Source organism: Protobothrops mucrosquamatus, unplaced genomic scaffold, assembly GCF_001527695.2.
Source record: "Protobothrops mucrosquamatus isolate PMUCROS unplaced genomic scaffold, P.Mucros_1.0 scaffold566, whole genome shotgun sequence".
NCBI lineage: Eukaryota > Metazoa > Chordata > Lepidosauria > Squamata > Viperidae > Protobothrops > Protobothrops mucrosquamatus.
In genome coordinates this window covers 1,625,125-1,652,681 of record NW_015386869.1, presented here as the reverse complement: position 1 = coordinate 1,652,681, position 27,557 = coordinate 1,625,125, and the positions used below count along the sequence as shown (strand labels likewise).

Genomic DNA, 27,557 nt, shown 5'->3' with positions numbered 1-27,557 from the left:
AAATTATAATGTAGGCCCTTACATTAAATATGTGTTCTTCATGTCTTCTTCATCTATTTTTGTCAAATTAACTCAAGGGTGATGATGATGTTTTGTTTTTTTTTAAAAAACAACACCATAAATATCCAATTCAATTTTTAAACTATTAATATATAACTAAGTTAATTTTTAAGCGCTATTGCTCAAATGGAGAATCATATTTATATGCTGAATTCTCAAACAATACTACTTAACATGATAATGCATCTTTTATGTATGAATGGCGTTTATATTTATTATTGTTTGCTCTGGAATGTTAGAGATGATAGGTGTATATTTATATGGGGGGGGGGGAAACTACATCCTTTTATTATTACATGAGATGTAGGAAAATACTACTGGTCCAAAAATATTTTTTAATAAGTCTAATAAATCAAAGCTAGGGTATCTGCATGATTATCTGTAAGGGAAAAAATGTTGATGTCTTTTCCAGTGTTCGTTCGTTCTTTCTCTTTCTTTCTTTCTTTCTTTCTTTCTTTCTTTCTTTCTCACATTATTTAAACAATGTCTTTCCTTACTTAAAAGAAAGTGGCACCATCTGGAATTGCCAGACTGTATGCCTATTTTGTACTTCTGCTTCTGTTTCCAGAAACAGCTATGAGAACATTCAGAAGCATTCAATTAAACACAAGATAGCCCTCTCTCAGCGGGAGAAGAAATCTGCTATCCTAAGCATTTGCTTAGAAAACTGATATTCAGCAGCAAGAGTCAGATCAGTGGTTTATGGTAGGAGAAATCGAGGAAGCTTCAGCTGCTACTGAACATTTGAACAGGAAATGAGCCTGGAGAGGACTCATAGAGCAAAAGGGGATGATGCTTAAAGGTTAATCCACCCTTGCTTTCTTTCTATGATCATTACACCCAACTGCTTTTTTCTATACAAAATTGTTTAAATGCTTGTCTGCCCTGCTAAATAACAAACAGATACCCCCCCCCAAAAAAAAAAAACCCCACCTGGCCAGGAGAACATTGTACACCAGAGGAAGGGTTAAACTCTCCAGTTATGTGTCTGTTTTTTGCTGGAAATTATACTCCCATCTTTATACCTTGAATTGTCATGACCTGGCCTATGTTCTGTCTGTACTTCCCACCCTGATATTATTTAAACTTTCTTGCTTAAAATAAGTAACTGCAGCTTAAAATAAAAGGAATCAACATTTATAAGATGGGAGAAGTGCTCATAAACTCCTATGAGGCAGAAGTCCATGTACATATATAAATGGCTTCAACTGTTTTAAATCATTGTTTGGAAATATATTTAGCTAAATCATTTGTCCTCTATATTTAAAATGCAAAGTGTCATGGAGGTAAGAAATATCTTCCTTTTTTAAAAAAAGTATTTCATGAAAAGAACAAATTGAAATCATTGCTATGTTTGTATTATGTAATGCTTATAAGCAGTATTTTAAGAATCCAGAATAAATTCAATCTTACTGCTTATGTTTAATCACCAGTGGCACAAATCAGTTATAGCAGTGATGGCGAACCTTTTAGAGACCGAGTGCCCACTTATTTACTGTATTACCGGGTGCCAGGTGGATGTGGCCCACTGGGTGGCTGTGGTGGTCATGGCAGACTGGATGGGTGTGGCCAAGATGGGCATGGTCACCTCGATATTGCTCATGGGGAGGGGCGCCTGTGGGAGCCAGGCAGGGTTGGGGGAGATCCAGAGGGTCTCTGGGAGGTGGGGTGGTGGGCAGGAGGCTCGTCCTGTGGGGTGAGGCGAGGCAAGGTGAGGCAGGGCAGGGGTGCCATTGCCGCAGGGCAAAGTGGGGCAGAGGCCGGGGCAGCTGCTGCCTGACACCATTGGCCCCCACACACAGAGGCCAGTGAGCACATGGGGGTTGACAGTGTCCGTCAGCAGCCACAGCCTGCCGGCCCCTCGACCAGCGCACTCTGGGGCTCCGTAGCCTGCTGCCAACAGTTCAGAGAAGCCGCCTCTGAGCTGGACGGGCGGCTGACAGCTGAAGAGGCGATGCAGTGTGTCGTGCCTAGGAAAAGGAGACCATGCGAGGCTAGGAGGGATGGGACAGGGGGAGGGAAACCAGTCGTGCTGGGATGAATCCGGCCACATGGGATCTTGGCGAATTAGTGGGCGGCTGGTTGAAGAGGGACAGTTGCCATCTCCGAGGCAGGGCGCGCATGCCCACAGAGAGGGCTCTGAGTGCCGCCTCTGGCACGCGTGCCATAGGTTCGCCACCACTGGGTTATAGCAAAATGTCTGGGACTGCAACCTAATACGTTCCCTTTACAAGTATATGAATTCCTCATTGTCTTTTGTTGAGGGTGACTATTCTACAAAGAAGAGGGGGTCAACCTATTTTCCAAAGCAGCAGAAGGCAAGACAAGAAACAATGGATGGAAACTAATCAAGAAGAGAAGCAACCTATAACTAAGACGAAATTTCCTAACAGTGAGAACAATTAACCAGTGGAATGGCTTGCCTTCAGAAGTTGTAAGTGCTCCATCACTGGAAGCTTTTAAGAAGAGACTGGACAGCCACTTATCTGGAATGGTATAGGGTCTCATGCTTGTGTAGTGGTTTGGACTAGAAGACCTCCAAGGTCCCTTCCAACTCAGTTATTTGTGATTCTTCTATGTGTGATTTATATGTAGAAAGGAATGAAATACTGTATGTCAATCTATAGAGGCCTGGATTATTCTCTTTGTAACACTTTTGCACATTCTGTCATAAAATACATTGGATAATTAAATGAATGCTATAAGCAAATCCTGCCATAATCATAGAAAAATATGTTAATTATGGCATTTGTTAGATGAAATATTTCTAGAACTTTTAAAGGCAAACATGATATCATTTAAATATCTTACATCAATTGTTGCTAGTTAAATCTTAACTAATTTAATAATAAAATAAAATAGCTATTTTCTAGTTAAATCCTAACTAATTTAATAATAAAATAAAATAGCTGTTTTCTATTATTTAAATCAACTTAAAAACAAAAACAAAATCAGCTATTCCAAACATATGGACATGTTTCTAATAGTAATGTAATAATAAAGTTAACATCAAAAATGAACTTAAAATGAAAATTAATTAAAAACAAGCAAACTCTGGAATAAATTGCCCACACACAATTTTTATAAAATAGAATTTCTACTGGCAATGTTTAATGGAAAAGACTAGTTTTTCCAGCTGGGGAATTGAGGGTAGGGCTCCAAATAGGTTTCATTCTAACCTACATATCTACTGTGTAGGACAGACATGTCAAACTCGCGACGTCACGCAACATATTGGAGCTTTTTCCCCAATCCCGGCAATGGGGTGGGCGGTTTCCTGGTGACGCATCCGGCCCGCGGGCCGGCAGTTTGACACTCCTGGTATAGGAAAAGAAATGGCAGAAGCTGGGGTGGAGTTAAAAGAGGGATGAGTTCAGAATCCCTACATAGCCCCAATCATACTAATAACCCCCTTTGAATTCTGTGTACCCTTATCTAACTCCAAGCAGTGCTAACCATTGTTTGAGATGATTTCGGTACAGCAATAATTCAGTTTAATTGAACCTTCATGTGTGGACCTGGTCTTTCCCAACTGACAACTGAGAGCAACTGATTGAGGATCATGGGAACTGATATCCAGAATACCTGCATAGCTTCAAGATGGGAAAAGTTGACCATAGGCACATGGTATTACTTGGTATTCTTTAAATATATTCTGAAATTTTACCATAAATACAGTTGAGGTTTAGAAACTAGGGCTGATAAGTGTTTAACCCTTGACATTCCCAAATATTATGCAAGCTAGCAATTCAGAACAAAATTATATGTATTTTTCATAACTGAAATGCTTAATTATATTGAGGAGCAAGGCAAGAAAGAATTCTAATGAATTAACAAAAGTATAAACACAACAGGACTAGTGAAGTATTTGGGTGTTAGTTTCACTATTTAATTACAACACAGCCACCTTGAGCTTCTTCCTTTGCTAATTGGCATTCTTATCTCAGTATTCAGCTAACAGGAAAAAGTAGTGCAAATTCTCAGATCCCTTTAATTACTTTGAAGTCTCCAAATGAAGCCCATAGGAGATTCCAGGGGGAAGTATGATTATGTTTTAAAAAACTCCACAGAGGAAACACTACCTTAATTAATAGGCAATTTGAGCCACACATAATCCAGTAGACAAATCAGTATTTATACTGAGGTTAAATGCCAGCCTGCATTGACCTTAAATCCTATGTTACCAATATAATAATGTACCTTTGACTGAAAATCTTGCTTAAAAATTGCAATCTTTACTTATGTTCCGTAACTACCACACTCTATTTTATTTTTATTCCAGCCTGTTTTTAGGAAGTTCAAGATAGAATGCATATTCTTTTTTTCTTATTGCAATGTTATTCTTACAATAAGCTGCTATGGCAGGTATATCTATATGAAGGTGACTGGATTAAGATCACACTGTGACTCAGAGAGGAGTAGGTATTGAACCATAATGTGCTGGCCCCAGATAGAAATTACAACAATTCTAATAGGATGGTTCCTTCAAGAAAGGATACCATTTCCTTTAAATATTAGGTGATTATTCTTTAACTAGTACCTTCACAAAAATCCAATCTAAAATCAGTCACTATATTTAATCTTCAACATCTTATTATGATATTAGTCAAAAATGATATTTTTTCTCAAGATAGTTGGTTCTTGTAGGTTAAGTCATTGTTAAAATTAATGTTCTATTAGGAAGTTCAATGCTGTTTCACATGATTATTTTAAATTGTTTTTTACTACTACCTGGCACTTCTTCTCCTAGATGTACCCTAAAGCCAATGAGTTCTTGCTGGGACTGTATGAAGTAAGAGCAAAACAGAGTCATTAGACTTAGGAAACATTTTAAGTTACATAAGAAATCAAAACTGGCAGAAATGTTGATCTCAAAAGAAAATGCAAATATATGCTCAGGTTTGGTCATAAAATGCTTACTGTCTATACAGTATGATATCAATTTTTATATTTATGGTCCTGCCTTATCTGATAGTAAAGAGAATGTGTGCCTTCTTAGTAGTGACCATCACTACTGTGACCATAGTGACCATCTCTATGGAATATACTGAGTGTGCCTAGAACCTTGCTTTTGGCATTCCTAAAAAAATATTGAAGACATTTCTTTTCCACCAGGGATTGAATTATTAATATGAATTATTTCAACATTCTTTTAATGGTAGGGAAGAGAGTTATGATTTCAAACTACTTTGATTTCTTTTTACTTATACCAGCTTCTATAGCCTGCTAAACTCAAAGTACTCTTGGTCGATAAATTAAAATTATCAATGGAACAATATATTCAAACTGTAAAAACAATACTAGAAATACATCAATAATAATAAATAATCTAAAATAGATATTAGTAAAACAAAGCTAGGTTGAGGGCTTGGTGAAATAAAATTAAACATATTTTAAAAACCATAAAGAAGGAAGCTCTATGGATCTCTGAAGATGAGGAGTTCAAAAGTATGGGGGCTACAGAGAGAAGGCCCATAATCTAATCCAAATCCTTTTCTTTTCAGAAAAAGGGGAAACTCTTAATAGGCCTTTCTGACATCTTCTCAGAAAACATGTTTATGTTGATGTTTCATTGTAAACTGCCCAGAGTCTAGATGAGTGGATGATGATTTGATAAATAAATCAAATTAGCATCATTGCTAGTTAAATGCACAATGCTGCATGAAGACAGCATTTGTTGACAATGAGATGTGGTGAAGGATAAAAGTTCTGAATTGATTTATTTATTATAATAATTACAATATAAGTATCACTAAAACAATAAATATTGAGAAGTACCTCTATTCATGCTTAGCTAAAGCCTCTCTTGATTATATGCCCATTACAATGAATATACTGAGTGGGTGGTAACCCAAAGGTAAAAGATATTTCCAACCTTCTGAATACCACCCTTTTCCAACCTGATCTTTGTAATGAGTTGGGACAACATCAGACACAACTTCATCCCAGGTTAAGAAATAAGCTCTACATATTCAATATAAATCATGCAGTTCAATTGTGAAGAGGGAATATTACATGTTTAGCTGCCTTGCCCGTCCCGTAAATAAAGCAAACCGATCCTTACTGTACATGAAGTACATGAGGGCAGGTTGCTTTTCCTTTCTTTCCTGCTGGAACAGTTCTTTAATTGTTTCTGACAAATGGCACTTACTAGGGCAGCGGTTCTCAACCTATGGGTCGCGACCCCATTTGGGGTCGATCGACCATTTCATGGGGGTTGCCAAGCAAGGCTGTCCGCCATTTTTCCCCCTTTTCTGGTGGGTGCCTTACCTCCCTTGAGCTGGGCCAGCTGGTGGTCGGCCTGCTCCGTCTCTGCCGCTTGCCAGCTACGCCTCGGCCGGCACAGGGGGAGGAACCATGCATGCGCTGTGCTCCCAGGCAGGGAAAGTCCTTGACTTACGACCAGTTGGGTAGTCCTCGACTTATGACCGGTTTAGCCCTCGACTTACGACCGGTTTAGTCCTCGACTTACGACCGGTTGGGGGTTGCGGCATTAAAAAGGTTGAGAACCACTGTACTAGGGTTTTATCAACAGCAGGGCCATTTAATGTAGCAATAAGATCAAAAGTAGAATTTGAATGTGGGCACTCCACAAGGATGTAATAGTGTATAGAAATGTAACATGTAGTACTATCTCCACTTATGGCAATCAGAATTAACTACTGATTTCACAAAATGTTTGGACCGTTTTTAAGGAATCTTGGCACAAAACAATGTTTTCAATACAATCAAGATAAAGCTAAATATATTAGAATGTCTAAGTGGAGTAGTAAGTATACTACTGATAGCAGTGATATCCTTTGTTTCTCATTATTCTGGGCCAACATTTCCTTCCTCAAATAAATAAAGCAATATTTTTGTCTTCTTTTCCCAGTTTACCTTCTGTAGGAGAGCTGAACTTTGTTTCATTTACAAATGTTGACAGATCTGATGGCTGAGGATAATCCTGCTTATCAGAATCAAGATCCACTGTCATACAAGTCCATTTCTGATTACCCACAGATGATGCCAGCTTTTCTTCGTCTGTTGCATGAACCACAGTGGACACAACAGAGGGCGTTTCAGTACAAGGCAGTGCCATAGATTCCTAAGAAGAAAATAAAGGTTAAAAAAACTATTATGCTACAAAAAAAGAGGCAATATTCTTCTTCCATGGATCCAGCTCTCTTTTGCTTTCTTCTTAATAGTTTGACTAAATGTAAATGGTTGTAGTTGCAGGAGAAAGAACCACTTTATTCGTCCGCTTGGGTTTTGGAATTCTTTTTCATGCTATGCAAGTTATTCTAATTCAAAATAGGATCTTGAAATCTTTATTTTAAAGTTATAGAAGGATGACATTTGATCTATTTCAGAGATCTGAAAATTACTGGCATAATTAGTATAGATCTAATGACTGATTAAATTATTAGTTCTGGTACCCTAATGATTAGTTTATTTGCACAAAGATTTTACTGTAAAATTTTAACAAATACATATTGGTTTATTCTTTATAACCCCAGAATAAGACTGAGCCTTGGAATTCACCCATCATTCTAGATAAATATTACTATAGCACCAAAAATTATCCCCTCTCATGATAGTATAGATTGCGCCACATGCAGCCACAATTAATTGTGTGGTCAACAAAAAAAGAAATAAGATCAGTTTCAAATTTCAATGAAGGCTTGGAGAATTTTAACATTTCTTAAAAAAAGGCTAATTTTCAATTCTTCCTAAACATTAATTGAATGTGATCTAACATTTACTTGATGCTTGCCCATTTGATACTTCCTTTTCTGTCGTGATTAATTATTTTCTCCTTAGTGTGCTGGCTCTATAATATTAACTGTGGGAAGATGATTTCCAATCTAGTCATCTGAGCTGCCTCCTTTTTTTTTTTTTTTTTGCAAAATTTGAGAAAGTAGATAATTAATTAAGGTACAATTAATTAAGGTACAATTGAATATACCTTTAAAAAAAGAAGTATTTTAAAAAGTACTTCTTAAAGCCTCTTACCTGTGGAGGTGCATCAGACAGTGGAGATCTTTTTGGTGACTTTTTCACTCTAAATGTGTCACTGGAAAGAAAATGGAAACTCTTGAGTATGGCCAGGCCAAGAAAAATGACATAACAAGAAACAGCTAATGAATATATTATGATGAAGACTGCCTGTTTCAGAAACTTAGCATAAAAAAACCCAAAGAAGAGCATGCTATATGTCCTTTGCTCATCATGCACTCTTAGACTCAGTTACTGCCAAATTAAAAAATATCAAGCATAAATTACAAGAATTACAAGAATTAAATTAATCTGAGTTTTGTACTAAGGTTTAAAAAATCACTCCAGACAATGAAATATTTTACCGTTGAAAACAACAAAATGGTTACAGTGCTACTGGAGAATGGCCAACATAACATAATTCAGTAAATAGGAATCTTGATCAGGATTGCCCTGAGAGCTACCAGGATATCACTGCTATGTAAGTGTTGTGAAAATGTCTTCGGTTTTATCTATCAAACTATCATCTCAGGTATCCTATTTCAATTGCCAAACAAATGACAAATGAACAAAATGCATGCAAAATACCGGTGAACAAGACCACACAATTTGAGCAAGGCAGATATGGGACAAGGGTTCAAGTCTTGATCTTATCTCCTAACTATTGCAACCTGCAGGAGTGCATTTTACAGCTAGCAATATTGCCTGAGAATTTATTAAATCTTACACTAAGCATGTATGATTTGCTGGTATACTTATCCTTTTTGTTTTCTGCAGGTTATACTATAAATATTTATATTCCAAAAGCCTTAAAATATTTGAATAGGATATTCACGCCAAAAGATGTTGAGACTCTAGAAAGAGTACAGAGAAGAGCAACAAAGATGATTAGGGGACTGGAGGCCAAAGCATATAAGGATTTCTTGCTGATCGCATTTCCCTAACTCAACTTTTTGAAAAAAATTATGATGGCACTGATGATAGCAATGATCATAATTTTGAAAATTACAGAGGAAACTGGCATGTTGAAAGAATACCCAGGCCTTTAAAAATGTATTTCCAAGTATGACTCCAGATTAGATTATTTTAGAAAATAAAAATGATAGATTGCCATAATGCATTGTTTGCTTGGAAAATAAGCTCAAGGGTTCAAAGAAAGAACAAAAATCAATTAAAGGTAGCAAGAAATATCCTGAGCATCTTCGGCAACGTTCATTTTGGAAATTGGGTAGCCATTGTGTGAATAAACAACTTTCCCATGGAAGTCATTATGTGACTGTGCCATCATATGCTCTCAATATTTCCAAAATGGCTATCATTCCAGACTACTTGGGGACTTCTAAGACAGATTCAAACTGCAGGTGTAAAAAGAACTATATATTGTGGAGAGATCTTAAAGAAAAAAATTGTTTGTATCAGAAACAAAAAGAGTGAAATAGACTTAATTAAAAGTTACGGTATATTATATGTTGGTGGGAAGCAATTGCCAGTAAGATTTTCAAATATAATAGCTATGTCTCAATTAATTTCTGAAATGGCAAAAAACAAATAAAGGAGCTAAAGCAAAAATGAGTTGACTTATATAAATTATATCAATACAGGTAGTCCTTGAATTACATCCACAATGGAGCCCATCTATCATGGTCATAACTCATGATAGTCATAAAACAAATCGGTCACATGCCCATTCCAATTCTACAACCCTTTTTTGCAATGGTTGTTAAGAAAATCACCATGGTTATTGAATGAATTTACAGTGGTTAAGCAAAACCTTGGTTGTTAAGTGAACCATTAGTTCACGAAGGGCACAGTATTGCTGAAAACTGCAAGTAAATGCCAGTTTTCAGCCAAACTGCTGTAAAATGCAGTCATGTGACCACGGGATGTTGCTAATGGCCATAAGTGTGGCCAGCTACTGAGTACGTAGTGCAGTCACAAAGCTGCAGGGGAGCCTGACCATAGAACTTCAGGTCATAAGTACCCCCCAGATAGATGTTGTCAGAAATTTGATTGCTCACTAAGCAATCAAAGACTACCTGTATTTTAACCAATTGTTGAAACACATTGAGAAACCTAATGGCTAGACATATCTTATTTAGAAAATAAATTACAATATGGCTACATTGCATTAATAAGTGTATATTGAAGGAAAATAGTTGTTTTTGTCTACAATACTGTGAAAAGTTCCCAAACTCATGTTAACTGTATAACCAGAAGAGAAATGGGCTGTTATGGCTTCATGCTTCATCTCCTGGGAACCAGACTGTAGGATGCATGCACGCCACTCAAGCAGGCATGGAGAACGATATGGAAAGTGAGAATGGAAAATACCTCCTGAAGGCTTAATTGCAAAGATATAATCTGCCAAGCACGTTGGCGTTCCAAATAACATATACTTCAGCTGGAGAATATTAGATAGACGGACGGACGGACAGACGGATGATAGATTGATCAAGAAATAGTTTTGGTCAACTTTATGTACTGATCAGCCTTTTCTTCCCCACTCAAAATAATCTTGATACAAGTCCAAATAATTCTTATTGAATATAGGCATCATGACCTACATTGCTGGATATCACTGAAAACAACCTTGTACAAATAATCAACTAAACAAACTGAAACAAGACAAAACAATACATAAACCATGTAGACAGAAAAAAAACATGAGGCATTTCTGCTGATAACAGGTATGCTTAGGGTTAAAAGTTACTTACAACAAAGAACATACAGACATCACATCTTCAACCATCCTAAGACAAGTAAGACAAAAGAGAGAGAGAGACAAGACAGAAGGAACTCACTGACACAAAAGAGAAATTCCATTTATTACGTTGCAGAAAAAAAAAATCACCCATATTTTTGTTGTTTTTTAAAAAACGGACATGTCTCTAAATATTGGACAGAAATGTTCATTAGTTTATTATAATGGTTTATATAGCCACCCATATCACAATTATGAGTGGCAAAAATAGGATTAAAAGGCCGACACACAAAAATATAAGATGCTTAAAAATAATAACATAAATCACATTGATAGGCAACTGAACCACCCAGTCCCTTTACAAAATTCTAGTAGGCTCTGGGCAAAACAAATCTCAGGAAGGAGAGTATTCATGAGTCAAGAGCAACATGTGGAGTTACTTCTGAGTACAGATAGTCTTCAACTTAAAACTGTTTAGTGACCATTCAGAGTGAGTTATGACTGTTTTCACACTTACAACTATTGCAGCATCCCCATGGTCACATGATCAAAATTCAGACAGTTATGAACTGACTCATATTTATGACAATTGGGATGTCCCAGGTCATGTGATCACCTTTTGTGAGCTTCTGACAAGCAAAGTCAATGGAGAAGCCACTTAACAACCGTGTCACTAATTTAACAACTGTACTGATTTAATTCACTGAACAAATGTGGCAGGAAAGATCGTAAAATGGGGCAAAATTCATTTTACAAATGTATCGCCTAGCAACAAAGATTGGGAGGGCTCTTTTGTGGTCAAGGACTATCTGTAGTTTCTTTACTGTATTTGCCTATAGACAAAAATGTTGACCGACTAAAGAAACTACCAGCATAACTATTAGATATACTCTGTGAATTTCTGGGTGGGTGGGTGGGTGGGTGGGTAGGCAGGAGTCCGCCTTCCATTTCTTCCTGCATATCAAAGATTCCAAGCTCCACACTCTTCTTTGCTTTCAGGAACTCTGGACTACAGGAAATACAGGAAAGGGTACAATAGGGACATACGGTGAAATTATGCATAGGTTCTCCTAGTCGCAACTACCACCTACTGTTTGAAGAGAAGTCATCAGTCCAGAAGGAGCCACAGATCCCAGGGGAGGAATCTTCAACCTAAAACCAGTCAGCCTTACTAAGATTGAGTTCTTTTCCCATAGTCTAATATATAACCTTACCCAAAGGTTGTATGTATAAGTTAAACAGGACTTGGGGAGAGGATTGAGACAATTCTTTGGCAGGCCATATCTCCCTCTTCCTGCCAACATTGCCTGGCACTGGGGAAAGAAGAGCCACTATAGCAGAGATCCCCAACCTTTTGGGCACCAGGGACCGGTTCCATGGAGAGAGGTTTTTCCGTGGACAGGAGAGTGCATGATTTTGTGTGCTGCCTACATCCCGCGGATGGGGCTTTACTTGTTTGTGTGGACCATTGCTGGCATGACGTGGCCCAGTACTGGTCCACAGACTGGGGGTTGGGGATCCCTGCATTATAGCATCATATCCTTCTTCCCCAACTCATAAGCTGGTCCAGAAGAATACTACAATCAATGGAACTGAAAAGCTACTGAGAGGCCAAGGAAGACAAGATGGATATTCCCAATTTTTCTCCTGCCAGAGAGATCATGGTGCTTGGGGAATTCTGGGAGTCAAAGCCTATGCATCTTAAAGTTCCTAAGTTTGAAAATACTGAACTAAGGTATATGAGGTCACATCCTTGATGTAACTAAACAGGAATCCATCTTCATTGTCTTGGAGTGGTGATGGAAAATGGGGAAATATATATTAATGAAATACATAAACAAGAGAAGAAGAACCTTCCCCTGCCTTAGGAAGCATTTTTAAAAACTTACAGTGAATTTTTACATTCTTCATTTCAACGAGATCAATTTTACATACCCCCCAAATAAATAGAGTCTTAATACCAACAACTAAAGAATTTTTTTCTGCTCAAGTAAATTCTGGGTTAGCTCTATATGGGATTTAAATTATTTTAAATGTTATTTCATATTTATAAATGAATAAGTGTTAAATATTTTAGACAGCATAGCTTCAAGTTTTTCTTGCAGAATCTAGTGACAAGTCCAGCATATTGGATTAAATTGTATATTCAAAAAGAATAGGTGTGAGCAGCTTTGCTTCCTGTTTATGAGTCTATCCAAGTAAAACAAAAGTTAATTTGTTTTGATTTTATATTTTCATTTTTAACAACATAAAAATATTTTTAAATGCTTCAGTGCTGAATCCTATTTGAGGGCTCACTGATGTTATTCAGGGATTTATAATCACATTTCATTCTACAGTATAAAAATTAATTGCTTATTATTTCATGGCTAATTTGTTGCATGAATTTAAGTACATTCATCTGCAGCTAACTGTAAACAGAATACTACAAAATCATTTCAAAACACCACTATAATCAGAAATTAATAAGGAAATAAAAATAACACTAGGTATGCCCAATTTGATAATCCTGTTTTATTGTTCCACTGTTAACCCATAATTTGAAAGTTGGATTTATATTTATTTCCAGATATCCAATGTATCTGGTTATTTGTTTAAAATTCTCATTTATTTTTACCTGGAAGTAAAACTAATAATTTTTTTATTAAGTATAGAAATAGCAGTAGCACTTAAGATTTATATACTGCTTCATAGTGCTTTACAGCACTCTATAAGTGGTTTACAAGAGTCAGCATATTGTCCCCGACAATCTGGGTCCTCATTTTACTGATCTCAGAAGGATGGACAGCTGAGTCAACCTTGAGCCGGTCAGGATCGAACTCCCAGCAGTGGGCAGAGTTAGCCTTGCAATATTGCATTCTAACTACTACGCCATTATACTCTTGAATCTAGGTGACATGAGTATATCAGAGTATGTTTTATTTACTTCAGAGTTTATGTTTCAGCTGTGAATGTGTGCTAAGTTACAACCAAATTACTGCTCATGGTTAGTATCTACTAATACTACTTTACATTAATCAGAATCAATCCAAATAAACATTTACAATGTATATTTTTTAGAAACAATCTAAAGCTCTACACAATAACAATATTTTCAAGTAAAAACTATGCGCATTTGTGTTTTGGAAAATCATGCTTAAGGAAATCAGTATGACATTTTGAAAACATCACAGAATACACAGAGGTGTGTAAATTCACAATTTCAAATCTGTATTGACTCAACTGCCTGAACAATTTCCTTCCAGTTTTTTGGCAAGATTTTAGAACAGGTTTGCCATTGCCAGCTTCCTAGACCTGAGAGTAACTGGCCCAGGGTCACCCAGCTGGCTTTGTACCTAATCCAGGACTAGAACTCAAATGGCTTTCTGGTTTCTAGCCTGTTTCCTTAAACACTACACCAAATTGGCTCTCTGTCAGAGGTGACTTACACCTTATTAGATTAATTAACAACAAATAAAGTATCACCCCCATGTCACCCCAAACTATGAGCATAAATATCTAGTCCAATATAGGTAGTTCTGAACTTACAACAGTTCGTTTAGTGACTTTTTGAAGTTACAACGGCACGGAAAAAGTGACATGACCATTTTTCACACTTACACCTGTTGCACTATTCCCAAGGTCATGTGACCAAAATTGAGATGCTTGGCAACTGATTCATATTTATGATGACTGCAGTGTCCCAGGGTCATGTGATCACCTTTTGTGACCTTCTAACAAGCAAAGTCAATGGGGAGCCAAACTCACTTAACAACCGTGTTACTAACTTAACAACTGCAGTGATTTACTTAACAACTGTGGCAAGAAAGGTCTTAAAATGGGGCAAAACTCACTTAACCACTGTCTCATTTAGCAACACAAATTTTGGGCTCAATTGTGGTCACACGCCAAGGACTATCTGTATAGATTAGCCTTTAAATAAAAATAAAAATGAACAGATCTTTTGTGGAAAAGTTAAGCAATATAGTTTTCAAGAATACACAGCAATTGGAAATTATTAGTTTTATCTACTGGAAGTATTTGCTTATTGGTGAATTACCACATACAAGAAATGCAGGGTTAACTGTGGCTGAAATTCATAGCAAGCAATACAATTTGTAAGGTATATGCTATCTAATTCCCCATTCTCACAACCAATTTTAATGGTAAGAAGACAAAATATGGCTTTACAGCTCATTAATAAATCAACATAGCTGTACAGTTGAAAGGAAACTTATTGGCAGCTATCCTCTAACCCCTTCCCCAGATCCAGTCCCTATTTTAAGAAAATAAAAATATTTATTTTACATTTATTTATTAAACAGATTTATTTAGTTGCCCAACTCTTTCCCTCACATACACACAAAGAAATGAAACTCACTTCAGTAGCATGTGTGGCTTGTTGGTAAACTAGCCACTATAAAATACTCTAAAGACTATCTTTTAAGCATGTGAATAGCTTCTGTCATTTTGAACTCTGTATAAACTATAACCTTATAATAAACACTTTGCAGAGTAGCCTCTTAATCCTGACCAGAGTTTGTTATTATTTGACTGAATTAAACTAATCAGTTGTATTATAGAGTATATTTACATTTAATGTTAAAAAAACAACCCTGAAGACTTTTTCATGTCATGATGGAATGCCATTAAGAAACCCTACATTTTCCAAAATACATTCTGTTTAAAATGAGGGCCAGATTGCTCCTCAATTCTTGTAACAGAAATTTTTTTTTGCCAAATGTTTTAAATCTCTCATCCTAGGGATCAGCAAGATTCTTAAACTCTGAAGCAAAAGGCACATCATACATTCAGCAAAATTAAAGCTTACTTTCCAAATGCTGAGAATTAAAAAAGGTTTGAGCTTCTAGTGCACCTCAGAGCCAAAAAGGAAAATACCTTAATTCCAGCTACAATAATATGATTATTCTGGCATTAAAATTCAGTTGGGTAGGATGTACTACAGCAAACGTATACAACAAATATAGTGCCAACACAAAAACGTAAGAGAGGTTGCAAAGATTTGTCAGAGAAATGTTTTAGAGTACTGCACACATACTTTTCTATGTGTTGACTTACGTCTTGAGTGGCGTCTTCTTCTTTTTTGCCGGTTTATTTAGGCCATCTCCTTCTGATCCATTAATTTCATTGACGTTAGCTGAGATCTCAAAGGATGCTGGAGATTGTGTGGGAGAGCTGGAAACTTTTGTGGAAGATTTGAATGGATCAAGAGAATCCTCAGAGATGTCTGGATCAAAACTGTACGTTGTGGTGGTTTGCTGAGGAAGTTTTGGAGATTCTTGCATTTTGCAAGTGGGAGAGAAAGGATTGAAGTTGGGGTCATCCCATTTGTCAATATCAAAAGTATAAGAGCCCTTGGAGACAGGAATCTCATTGGGTTCCGAAGGAATCTTGGTTGGGCTTGTGGGAGTATTGTCAAGTTTCTCTCCAGTCTTTTTAGTCTTTGGCCTCCTGAGGGGCATTTTGGCCCCAGGTTTTTTGCCCACTTTTTTGGGCAGAAGAGGACTCTCCGTCTGTTCCTCACCACTGCCTTTTTCCTCAGAATAATCAAATTCCAATCTTACTGCTAAGCCTTTCACTGGAGAATCTTCTTGTCCCCCAGTGTCTGATGGTGTCACCTCCACAGCTTCTGGTGTTGTGGTAAGAGATACAGTTTTCTTGTTGGCAAGTGGAGAGTTCTGTACTTTGCTATCTCCTGATACAGGGATATCTTCCAAGTTATTTGGATCAAACAGACTCAATGACTCTAGTTCAGGAATGGCCTCGTCTTTATTAACAGTACTTTGGTATTGTTGGTTGGTACACTCAGGTTCAGTGGGCTCCAAAGTCTCTTCAGAAACTTTTTCGTCACTTGAGGCCGCAGAATCTTGCTTGAAATCTGATATCCCTGGTTCTTTTACTGGAGAAACATCCAAGGATTTTTTTGCTAACTGTTTTTTCTTTAAGGAAGCTGGCCTAGATTTTTTTGTGCGCTTAAGAGTACTAGAAGCACTGCTTGAACCGGTACTAAAAGTATCTGTTGCAGAACCTGCTGTCTCGTTGGTCCCAGGAAAAGAGGCTCCATCAAATTCTCCAGCTTGCAAACTGAGGGAACGAGATAATGTAGATCTAGAGACTGGAACAGAATCTGTGGATTTTCTTCTAACATGTGACTTGGAATCTTGACTCTTTGTGTCCAGGGAGCTTGGATCCACAGCTTGTAAGGAATCTACAACTTCAATGCTATCAAAGTCTAGGTTGTAAGTTCCACTGCTAGCAATTGGCTTGTCTTCATCAAAAACTGTAGAAAGTGAGTGGGATAGAGGGGGCAATGGAGTTTCTTCAACTGGTTCACAATGAGGTACATCAGCTACTGTTACTGTTTCAGAAGAAAAACCTATAAAAAGCAAAGGCAAAAGTTATCAGCATTTAGGAATGTCGAATCTAGAATAACTAGAGAAAGGAAAGTAGTTTATGCACCGTATAATTAAGGATACTTTCCTTTTAAAATGATCAGTTCCTTTAATCCTAAATATTTCTTTTTCTCATCCTCCTCTCTTTTTTTCATCTTTTTCAAGATAAGCATTCAAATCAGAAAACCCACAGGATAAACAAAAAATAAGCAAGAAGTGAATTATTTTTTCTTTTTCCAAAAGTAATTTCGAATAGATTTTATTTTGGATCATTTACTTTAAATATATAATATGGATAATTATATTTTATAATACAAACAAAATCTTTTATTACAACTGTAGATCAGAAAAATATTTTATAATTGTGCAAGTCAACAGAATGCTATCAAGAAATCTCTATAAAGTGAAAATCAGTATTGAGAGCAAATTGAATTACCATACAGGAAATGTGTTGCTAATATGAAAGAAGCTGCATATATTTGACCTTATCTGAACTTTAAACTACTATAGGATTTTTATACGAGGCAGGAGAGGCCTGCTAAGAACTCAAGAAAGGAACAAGCAATCATTTTCACTGATAGACACACAGTCTGTAGCATTGTCTTTCAACCTATTAAGCCCTAACACTCTGTTAGCAGATTTTGGCTGAAAATGCAGAGACAAGCTTTCAGAGAGTGATTGAGATTTATCTGATATCTTCTTGCAAAACAGTGAAAGCTATGTTGTAGCATTACAGTGCAAAGCCTTCTCCTTTTCTACATATGTTGTGATGTCACATGCATGAAAAGGATGGAGTTTGTAGTTTCTTTTTTAACTTTCCAAGGTAGCTACTGGGTTAAAATAATTTACTTCTTGTAGAAACTGGCAGCCATGGTCCATCTCAAAAATTATAAACACATTTACTACCTTAGTGCAGTAACTGCAATTTTATTATGCCATCCCTTAAAATAAATCTGACCATTCTAAATTCTAAGATACTAAATAGGGTTATTGAGTGGAAATGGTGATTTCATTTGAACATGACTGCCCTACCAGAATACCAAATTGATTAATTTAAATTTAAATTAATATACCACACTTGGGCTAAGCAATTACATTCTTATTATACTTCCAACAGAAAAAAATAAGGCACCAATAGTAAAGAATCAAAGTGCAAATAATTTACAGCATTACTACAGGCTGTCAGTATTGATGTTTTCAATAGACGATTTGTCATTTTCTCCTGGTAATTATTGTACTAGTCATGTGATCCCATAAAGTGTCTCTCAAGAACAAAGCCAAAAGCATATTCACAATTTATTTCATTGTTCCAGTAGACAATTATTTGAGCTAGAGCTACAGTTTTAACATTAAGCCTACTTTGTTTTGATGGAAAATGATTGCAAAATTTGGTGATTTAATCATAAGCCTTTTACATGCTATTTAAAAAAGAAAGAAAGCTTTATGTAGCTAACTGATACAATATCTAAAATTGCTTCATTACATTCATGGTAAATGGGATGCACATTCACAATATATTAAATGTTTTTCTGAATATGAAGGGTTTCCTTTACTGTCATGCAAGCATCTAAGCACAGGGCCCCAAAAAGATATACCCATATTCTGCAGAGGGAGAATTACATCTACAAATCTCTGGTTTTCAGCACGTTAACCATATTTATAAAATTATCCATTGAATATTTATCCCAATGACAGAACAAAAGTGCAAGGGAGAATCCAAAATTTGGGTCGGGGGGGGGGCAGAAACATACTTTCCTCTGCATGCATGCCCAGACTTTATCATTCATTAAGTCATCCTATTATATAAATGATTTCAAAATTACAATGAATAAAATACTAAAATAATAATAATAATAGTAGTAGTAGTAGTAGTAGTAGTAGTAGTAGTAGTAGTAGTAGTAGTAGTAACAACGTTGGAAGGGACCTTGGAAGTCATCAAGTCCAATCCCCTGCTCAGGCAGGTAACCCTATACCATTTTGGACAAATGGCTGTCCAGTCTCTTCTTAAAAGCTTCCAAAAACTATCCTGAGAACCTGTTTCAAGATTCATAATGTCAGACAGATCCCTATACCTCCAAAAATGAAAAACCATTCCTATACCTCCAAAAAGGAAAAACACCAAAAAGCATGGCCTTTTGACAACCTACATGCTCTCTGGGGGTATGGATTTATTTTTATTGTCTGACTTTAATTACAACTGCTCTTGCCAGCTGAGCTGCTGTGCACTTTTCATGTAAAGAGCTCACTTTTGCACACTGATCAGATCACAATCTTTGGCTGCAATCTTCTACTTGGCAGTATCTTCCATTGAGGTTAATTGGCTTAACGTTATGATTAGCTTACCTAATGTTGCCATGCTGATAAGACAATGCAACTTGGTGTATTGGACAAAACTATGATGATATGCTATCATTTTACATGCAATTATTTGGGTTTGGATTTATTTAATATACTATTTCCAATTTTCACATAGTTTGTAATTCCTATAAAACAAATTCCAGAGCTAAAATGAATTCTTCTTGAATAATACTAACCTCTTCTCCTTATGCCAACAATGCCATTTCAAATTCTGATTTGGCATTTGCTTTATTTTACTCATATTTTATCTCATGTAACATTATCCATCCAGCTTTCTTTTCACTCCATGTGGTGTCATTATTAGCTAGACTTATCCCTCTACATCAGTGGTTCTCAACCTGTGGGTTGGGACCCCATTTGGGGTCGATCGACCATTTCACGGGGGTCTCCAAGCAAGGCTGTCCGCCATTTTTTTTGTCCGCCATTTTTTTCCCCTTTTTCGGCGGGTGCCTTACCTCCCTTGGGCTGGGACAGCTGGTGGTCGGCCTGCTCCGTCTCTGCCGCTTGCCAGCTACGCCTCGGACGGCGCAGGGGGCGGAACCACACATGCACGGCGCTCCCGGGCAGGGAAAGTCCTCGACTTACGACCGGTTTAGTCCTCGACTTACGACCGGTTTAGTCCTCGACGTACGACCGGTTTAGTCCTCCACTTACGACAGGTTGGGGTCGCGGCATTAAAAAGGTTGAGAACCACTGCTCTACATCAACATTTTCCAGCCTGATACTAGGCCAATGATTTATCTTGCACAGAACATTAAGATAAATGATGTATCTAATTTTATGGATCCCAATTTTCTTTGTAAAAAACAATGTTAGAGTGTCAACTTTTTATTTTTTTTATATAGGGGCTTTGTTTAAGACCAAATTGCATCTAAGTTACAAACTGGCAGTAGATCATTCAAGCCCTCCATGCTTTCTTTTCACTGTTTAATCTTATTTTGATAGAGTGAGCTCTGTGACTTTACTAACTGCCCTTTGTTTTTAGGAAATTCTCCAGTTATTTCTCATATACTCAAGATCAGAAAAGATAGGATGCACCAAGAAGGTGGCAATATCTAGCTGACCTTTGCTGATTTCCCCCCAAAAAACCAAACCCACAGTAGGCTGAGATCTGATTGGTGCTTGGATAAGAGACCACCAGAAGATCTCAGAGCTATTGACAATACAGAGCTATTGAAAAAACATCCTAAGAGAAGGCAGTAACAAACATGTAATCACCAGGAACTGAAGATGACTTTATTTTCAACAGATACTACTTTTCCAAAGTATATTCCAAAGTATATTACTTTTCTAAAGTAGTATCACCAAGTTTCTTCAAAGTAATATGCTAGTATGATAATTTGGCATTGTTGGTTTTATGCCACTATACTGGATTACCATACTGATATATTTGAGTTAGCAGCTGTTTGTCTGATTCACGTGCCTAACACATATACATCCTCTTTTGAGAGTCCTTTTGGCAAATTCAGATTTCCTTGTATATTATTTATTTACTTATTTTATCAATGTATTTGAATGCCCACTCAGCATACTATTCTGGGTAACTCTCAAGGTCTAAATACCTCTCATCAAGGTAAAAACCAAAACAAAATATGATTGATTAAAAATAAAACCAATAAAGTAAAACATATTGTGCCATAAACCAGATACAGTATTAACATTGGGCAGCAGTTCATCTAACTTCCAGACTCAAATGTTCTGGTCTTTTATATTAAGTTGTTACAAACAATTTGTTTGTTTCAACACATTATTTTTCTAATGAACTCACCACATTATCAGTTTTAGAAGTATTCAAATACCTGATTCTGCAGTTAATTTACTAGAATAAATGACGTAGAATAATTGCCAGTACTGATTTCTTTTCTCCCCGTTTTTATAATCTAACTTCAAAAGTGCACACACAAGCTACCCTAAGAACCCTGTTCAATGTATTAATGAAAACAGAACAATCAAGTGGAAAAACCGTTCCAGGAAGTGTTGAATAGTAGACAATGCAGCTTTGTGTCTAGAGAGGTTTTTTTAATCCTGCCCTCTTGACACCAAAAACTAGTCAGAAATGAAAGGAATGTTGCCCTTTTACTTCAAAGCAGCCTCCACCAGGGAGTTTTACTATTCATGACATTTAATCACAGAGACTTTTTTGCTGTTACATTAAGTCTGGCATGGCTTGGCCTTAGGAATAGTACTGGGCTTTGGATAGTATCACACCAGAGATCTTTTAGGATTGGAATATAAATTCATGTAAAACTTAAGGAAATAACCGTGGATGTAAATCATACAGAAACAGGAAGTGTTTATTAGATTTATATCCTGCCTTTTATTCAGAAACTCAAGGAGCTTAGTTGATATGGAAAGCTGATATAAAAGGAAATATAATCTTTCTTTTCACTTTGGGCAGCTGTGAATGGACTACTTTTTATTACTTAAAACACAGAAGGAATGAAAGAAAAAGGATAACAGAAAGGGAGAGAAATAAACAGGAATAAAGGTGAATAACTGGGAGTTCAGAATGAGTTGCAATTTAATTTTGTAATTAAAGGCCGTTCTTCAAATCCTACTTAATGTAATTCTTTTTTCTTCCCTCTCCACTTAGATTTCTTTATCAAGCTGGAAAATTAATTTCCTTTTCAATTACATGTGAAAATACATGTGAGAAGATAATTGTTCTATAAAGATTTAAAATAAATGTAGAAAGATAATGGTGAAAGTCAAGCAGGGATATTCATACATCTAGCACAAAATCCTGGTTTCTCCATGCATTTGGGCACCAAATAAAGGGCTTCTCCATGTACTTGAGTACCAACTGTGTTTGCTGGAGGCATAATGATGGTGTAGATACTTTTTGCAGAAAAATATGAAATGGTAAACAACATTTACTGATATTGAAACAATGTATATGCAGCAAAAGTTGTGGCCATGTTACGTACAGACGTTTTTGAAAGTGACATCTTGGTATCGTTGGACTTTAGAAGACAGCCTTCACCAGCCTAGGTGTTCTCCAGGTATGTGAATATCAATGCAAAAAATCCCCCAGTTTGCAGAGCAAATGTAAGAATTCAGAGAGTTGAGAAGTGCCCATAATGGAGGTCTCAGAATAAGGATATGTAATAATTATTATTTTTGCTATTACTTTTTTTTACTTTAGATACATTCCACTGTTATTTTTTGAATTCACCGCAAAATTATCGATTCATCACCTTTTATTGTATTAACTTTGCATAAATTGCACGAGATTTCAAAGCAGAACAGCAGATATTCTACCTGATATAGGGTGTCAGATGATTAACCAAGGACATGTATTTATTTACCGTTTTTTTGCAACTTGCTCAATCCCAAACCTCTGAATTCTAACGGAAGCTGAGATTTATCATAAGCAAAGATGCATAAACTGACTCTTAAGCTTCCATTGCTCTGTGTACACAAACCAAAACACAGACACATATGTGTGTGTGGGGGTGTTAGGGGAAATTGGGGAACTGATGATGGGACAATACTTTGCATCATTCCTATCCAACTTACTTTGAGGCTCGGTGCTCTCTTGGCCTTTGTCAGGTGTGCTGGGACTGTAACCTGAAAAATACAAAAAAAAATAAATAAAGAAGTGACTGAAGTCTGGACAAAAGCTAAACATGGTTTAATGGGCTTCAGTTGTATTTAAATTGACTGCAAAGAACACAATTACAAGCAACAATTTTTCAAAGGGCTCCAGTTACTGCATTCAGCGCTTTGTAGAGAAGGCAAGTAGAGGTTTCTACCCTGAGATACACCACATCAGCTAGGCAGGTTAGAAAGGTTTTAAGGGTTAGTCACTATTGGTGAGAGAAGCAAAAACTGCTTCCCAAACACTGAATCCTATCATCGAATCACCATCAGATACAAAAAGTCCAAAAATATGGAAAAATTTCTGGCTATTACTAAGGTCAGCTTGGATATTATTCTCACCTTCACTGTTCATTTACCTGTGTGAAAAAATGCCATCCGGCAGGCTTAACTGTTTGATCAGTGATATTCCCTTTTCTTTGATATATGTTGTTTTCTTTTAAATTCTTTTTTTTAGTCATAAACCATCTAGGGGAATTAATAAACTTAAAACTGTTTTTACAAGCTCTTACACTGGGAATGAGGTAATGAGATGATCTGTACTTTTAACCTAACATATAAAGTTGCTTTACAATAAAGCGTGATGGTTAACTGGCACTTTCCAAGTTCTTAATCAGATTTATTCCTAATTATTAAAAGCCTTGGCCTGCAAAGCATGTGTTCTACTGACCAAGCTACCAACATTTCTCAGGAATACAAAGCCTCTTGGTATTAGCAATCCATTCTGGGGTGCTCAAACTATGAATTCACTGTATTCCTATTCACTGTAAATTGTTACCTGGGTCTTCTGATGGAAGCTGAGGTCTTATTTCTTGTTCCTCTATGTCGAATGCTACAATTTCAGGCGGTAGTTGCGGTGGTGGAGGTGCAGCTTTTACAGGAGTTGTGGATTCTGGTGTTTCAAATGCTTCTTCAGAGTCTGAACTCCTGAGCACACACAACAAACGAGGGGGAGGGGGGAAAGGAAGGTATTACATGGCTATTTTTTTCCCCAAGAGCAAGGCAAACAAAAACAAACAACTTTTGCAAAGTTCGCAGAGCTCTCCTATCTAAGGAAGCAAGAATACCTCTGCTTTTTTTTTTTTTTTCAGAGCTCCTGAGAAACTATTAGGCTTTTTTGCAGCATGATTTCTGGAGCAGAATATCATGCTCTCAACTTTATTTGGAAGAAATCTTGACACTAAAAGATTTCGAGACATCACAAAAGCAAACATGCAGGCAGGATAGAGTGAAAGGCGCTGAAAAAAAAAGCCTGCCTTTGTGACATAAAGGAGGCTTCAGCATCGACAAACAAAAAGCAATGTTAATGGAATCTTTTGATAGGATGTTGAAAAAAATTTTCTTGGCACAAGCATAAGCAAACCTAATAAGCAAAATCTTATGAGAGTCTCATAATGCTCTCAAGTCTGAAGAGATCTACCTTGATGTGCAGCTGAATGAGAGTTCCTATAAAACAAGAAAACACGGCCTTTAGGTGACATTGGAGGCTGCCTCGCCTTTCAGACTAAAGTATTGTTAATGGGGACTCATTTTTCACAGTTCACAAAAAACACAGACATTCTCGATATATGAAAAAGCATCCTTTCTTCCTTCAGAACTGCTGGCTTTCAGTAAAGTCATTCATTCATACATTCATTTCATATATCTTGATTATCCAATTCATCATAAATGACAATTTTGAGAACTTTACTACACCTATTGCCTTAAAATTATTTAGGCCATTTTAAAATATATTTTAAACTATTTTTGTGTAAAGATCTGTGAATTTTTAAAGCTTCTTCAAACAAATAAGCAGACACTGAAGAACAAGATAATCACAACCATAAATGAAGTATGCAAAGGTGGACCTAGTTAAATAACTAAAGATGGAACACTTTATTCTCAAGAAGACAATGTCCAAATGTTCTGGATTATAACTTTCCCCCTCAGTGGCTGACAATGATACTGGGAATTATGGGTTTTGGTCCAGTGGTTAAGATGCTAGACTAGAAGAGGAGAGGTCTGAGTTCTATTCCTGCCTTAGGTATGGAATCAACTGTGCCAGTCACTTTTACCACTTCTGAAAATGTTGCCTAAAAAACTCCATAAACCTATCCATGCAGTCAAGAGAAATCAAAACTCAATTGAAGGCATCAAAATATCTAATGTATCTGTAGGATGCGAAATTATGAAATATTACTTTAGTAAAAATGATGTTGAGGGTAAATAGTGTAGAATTAATTCTAAGATCACACAGATGTATTTAAAGAAAATTATCATTTGAGGTTATGGATAACATAGAGCTGAAAATAAACAAAGGTGTTTTTATGAATGAAACGGAAAACACTAGATACAATTATTCATGTATAAAATACAATTGAAACAATGCAGCACTCTGTTTTCTTCAATATTATTCAGTCAGAATTTAATTGATGAAAGATGGCAGCTTTCTGTCCTTTTTAATTTTCTTTCCTATTAACCAAATGACTTTAATGTATGATGGTTTCCTGACTTACAATATCAGCTCATAATATACAGGTAGTCCTCGATTTAGGACCGCAATTTAGCCCAAAATTTCTGTTGCTAAGTGACACATTTGTTAAGTGAGTTCTGCCCGTTTTACAACCTTTTTTGCCACAGTTGTTAAATGTATCACTGCAGTTGTTAAATTAGCAACACAGTTGTTAAGTGAATCTGGCTTCCCTATTGAGTTTACTTGTCAGAAGGTCACAAAAGATGATCACATGACTCTGTGACACCATAACTGTAATAAATATGAACCAGTTGCCAAGCGTCGTGGAAATGCCACAATGATCCTAAGTGTGAAAACAATCATAAGTCGCTTTTTTCAGTGCCATTGTAACTTCAAATGATCACTGTTGTAAGTCGAGGAAAACCTGTATCTAGAATACCACATTTTTTGCTGCTTCTCAAAGTTGTCATCATCCAATATGCCAATGGATGAGACAAAGCTTTCCACAATCTGAATGCCATTTCCTCCTTAAGAATTGAACTGCAAACCATCCAGATATAACAGTAAAGCATCCCCAGACATGGAGAACAAAACAGATCCTTGCAGGCGACCAATTATAGGGTTTGCTATAAAGAATTCCTTTTCAGTGACTATGGACTGGCATTTCTAAAAGAATCATTTAAGTCAGGATTTTTGTGGGATGTCTAAAAAAGTAGTAAGGGACCATTTTTTGGTGTTCCTCCTGATTTTGAGGGATTTATCTCCTCTCTGTTATTTCTGCAAAATATCAATATCACTTTATCTGACACTGATTGACATTCAGCTATCTAGAACCAGCCATCCTTTCCACAATTATTTGCTTTATTAAGTCTGTGCAAAACTAAAAGATTTTTGGTAAACTGTTCAATTTTTTTTCATTTTGCTTATGTTTATTTGAAGTAAAATTGCCACCAGTTGATAGATTTTTGCTGTATTTTAGCTCCTCAAAATACATTTTTTAAAATAATTTCTGGGTTCAGTCTATGTTTGTGCAGCACATAAAGGTAAATGGTGCAATATTTATTGTTATTGCTCCTACTAAACTACACCCAGTTCTTCCCAACTTCCCAATACTGTACAGCTCTGACTCAGCATAAATAAATTCCTTTTGTTAGAGAAAAATAAAAACTACACCACTGCACCCAAAGACCTTCCCTGGACACATCAACTTTTGAAACTTTATGACCTCTCTGCTATCCCTTATCCTATTTAAATAAAGATGAAAGCATTTTTTTTTAAAAAAATCACCAACAGTACACTGTTATTTTCAGTAAGAGCTATTACTAGAATAAAAACACAACCTGTATTTCTTTACAAAAGTTATCTTTGTTAGGCTTACATCATATATAACCCCACATTAAACATATGTCAGAAAAGGTCCAGTTGCTGAAAACATATGGTTCAAAGATGACAGTCTTATCTGAAAAAAAAATTTCTTTACATTTTTATACATAGTCTTAATAAATAACATTATCTTCTGCTTACTTATGTTACAGGCTCTTCTTCAGGATTATTAGCATGAATATGAAGTATTCATGCTAATAATATTACTTGGAAATTTTAAAAGAGTAGAAAAAGTAGAGAGGAAGACTGAAGTGAGGTTACCTCTATTAACTGGACACAATCCCATCGACCATAATTTCCCCAAAAAACAAGGGGTTCTCCATAGAAATTAAGTAAGATTGTGGTATTTCATTTCAGCTAACCTTCTGTCATAAAACTTTGATTAAGTTTCTTGCCTAGGTAAAGACGATTTATAAATCTTTTGGGTTTTAAGTTTAATTTAATCTTTCATACTGCCCCTTTTCAGACTGTAGAATTATAGGTGTTATCTATTACCTTTCCTTACAACTTAAAATGTCAAGATCAATAAAAATGGTGGGGTTGGGTTTTTTTGCCTGGTATCTAGAAGATGCTGATAATAGAATACTTCACTTAGGAATGAAGATATAGAACTGGACTGGTTGAGTTAAAAAGC

General features: G+C 36.3%; 1 protein-coding gene across 1 annotated transcript in view; it reads right to left on the bottom strand.

The window, feature by feature from the left end:
- TACC2 (transforming acidic coiled-coil containing protein 2) overlaps positions 1 to 27,557 on the bottom strand; it is a 133,827-nt gene that overhangs the window by 30,338 nt on the left and 75,932 nt on the right. The window contains exons 4-8 of the mRNA XM_015817241.1: positions 23,867 to 24,015; positions 23,008 to 23,058; positions 15,797 to 17,114; positions 8,056 to 8,116; positions 6,940 to 7,147 (exon numbers count right to left, since the gene is read on the bottom strand). Of these exons, the coding sequence (XP_015672727.1) occupies positions 6,940 to 7,147; positions 8,056 to 8,116; positions 15,797 to 17,114; positions 23,008 to 23,058; positions 23,867 to 24,015 (1,787 nt within the window). The remainder of the gene's footprint in view (positions 1 to 6,939; positions 7,148 to 8,055; positions 8,117 to 15,796; positions 17,115 to 23,007; positions 23,059 to 23,866; positions 24,016 to 27,557) is intronic.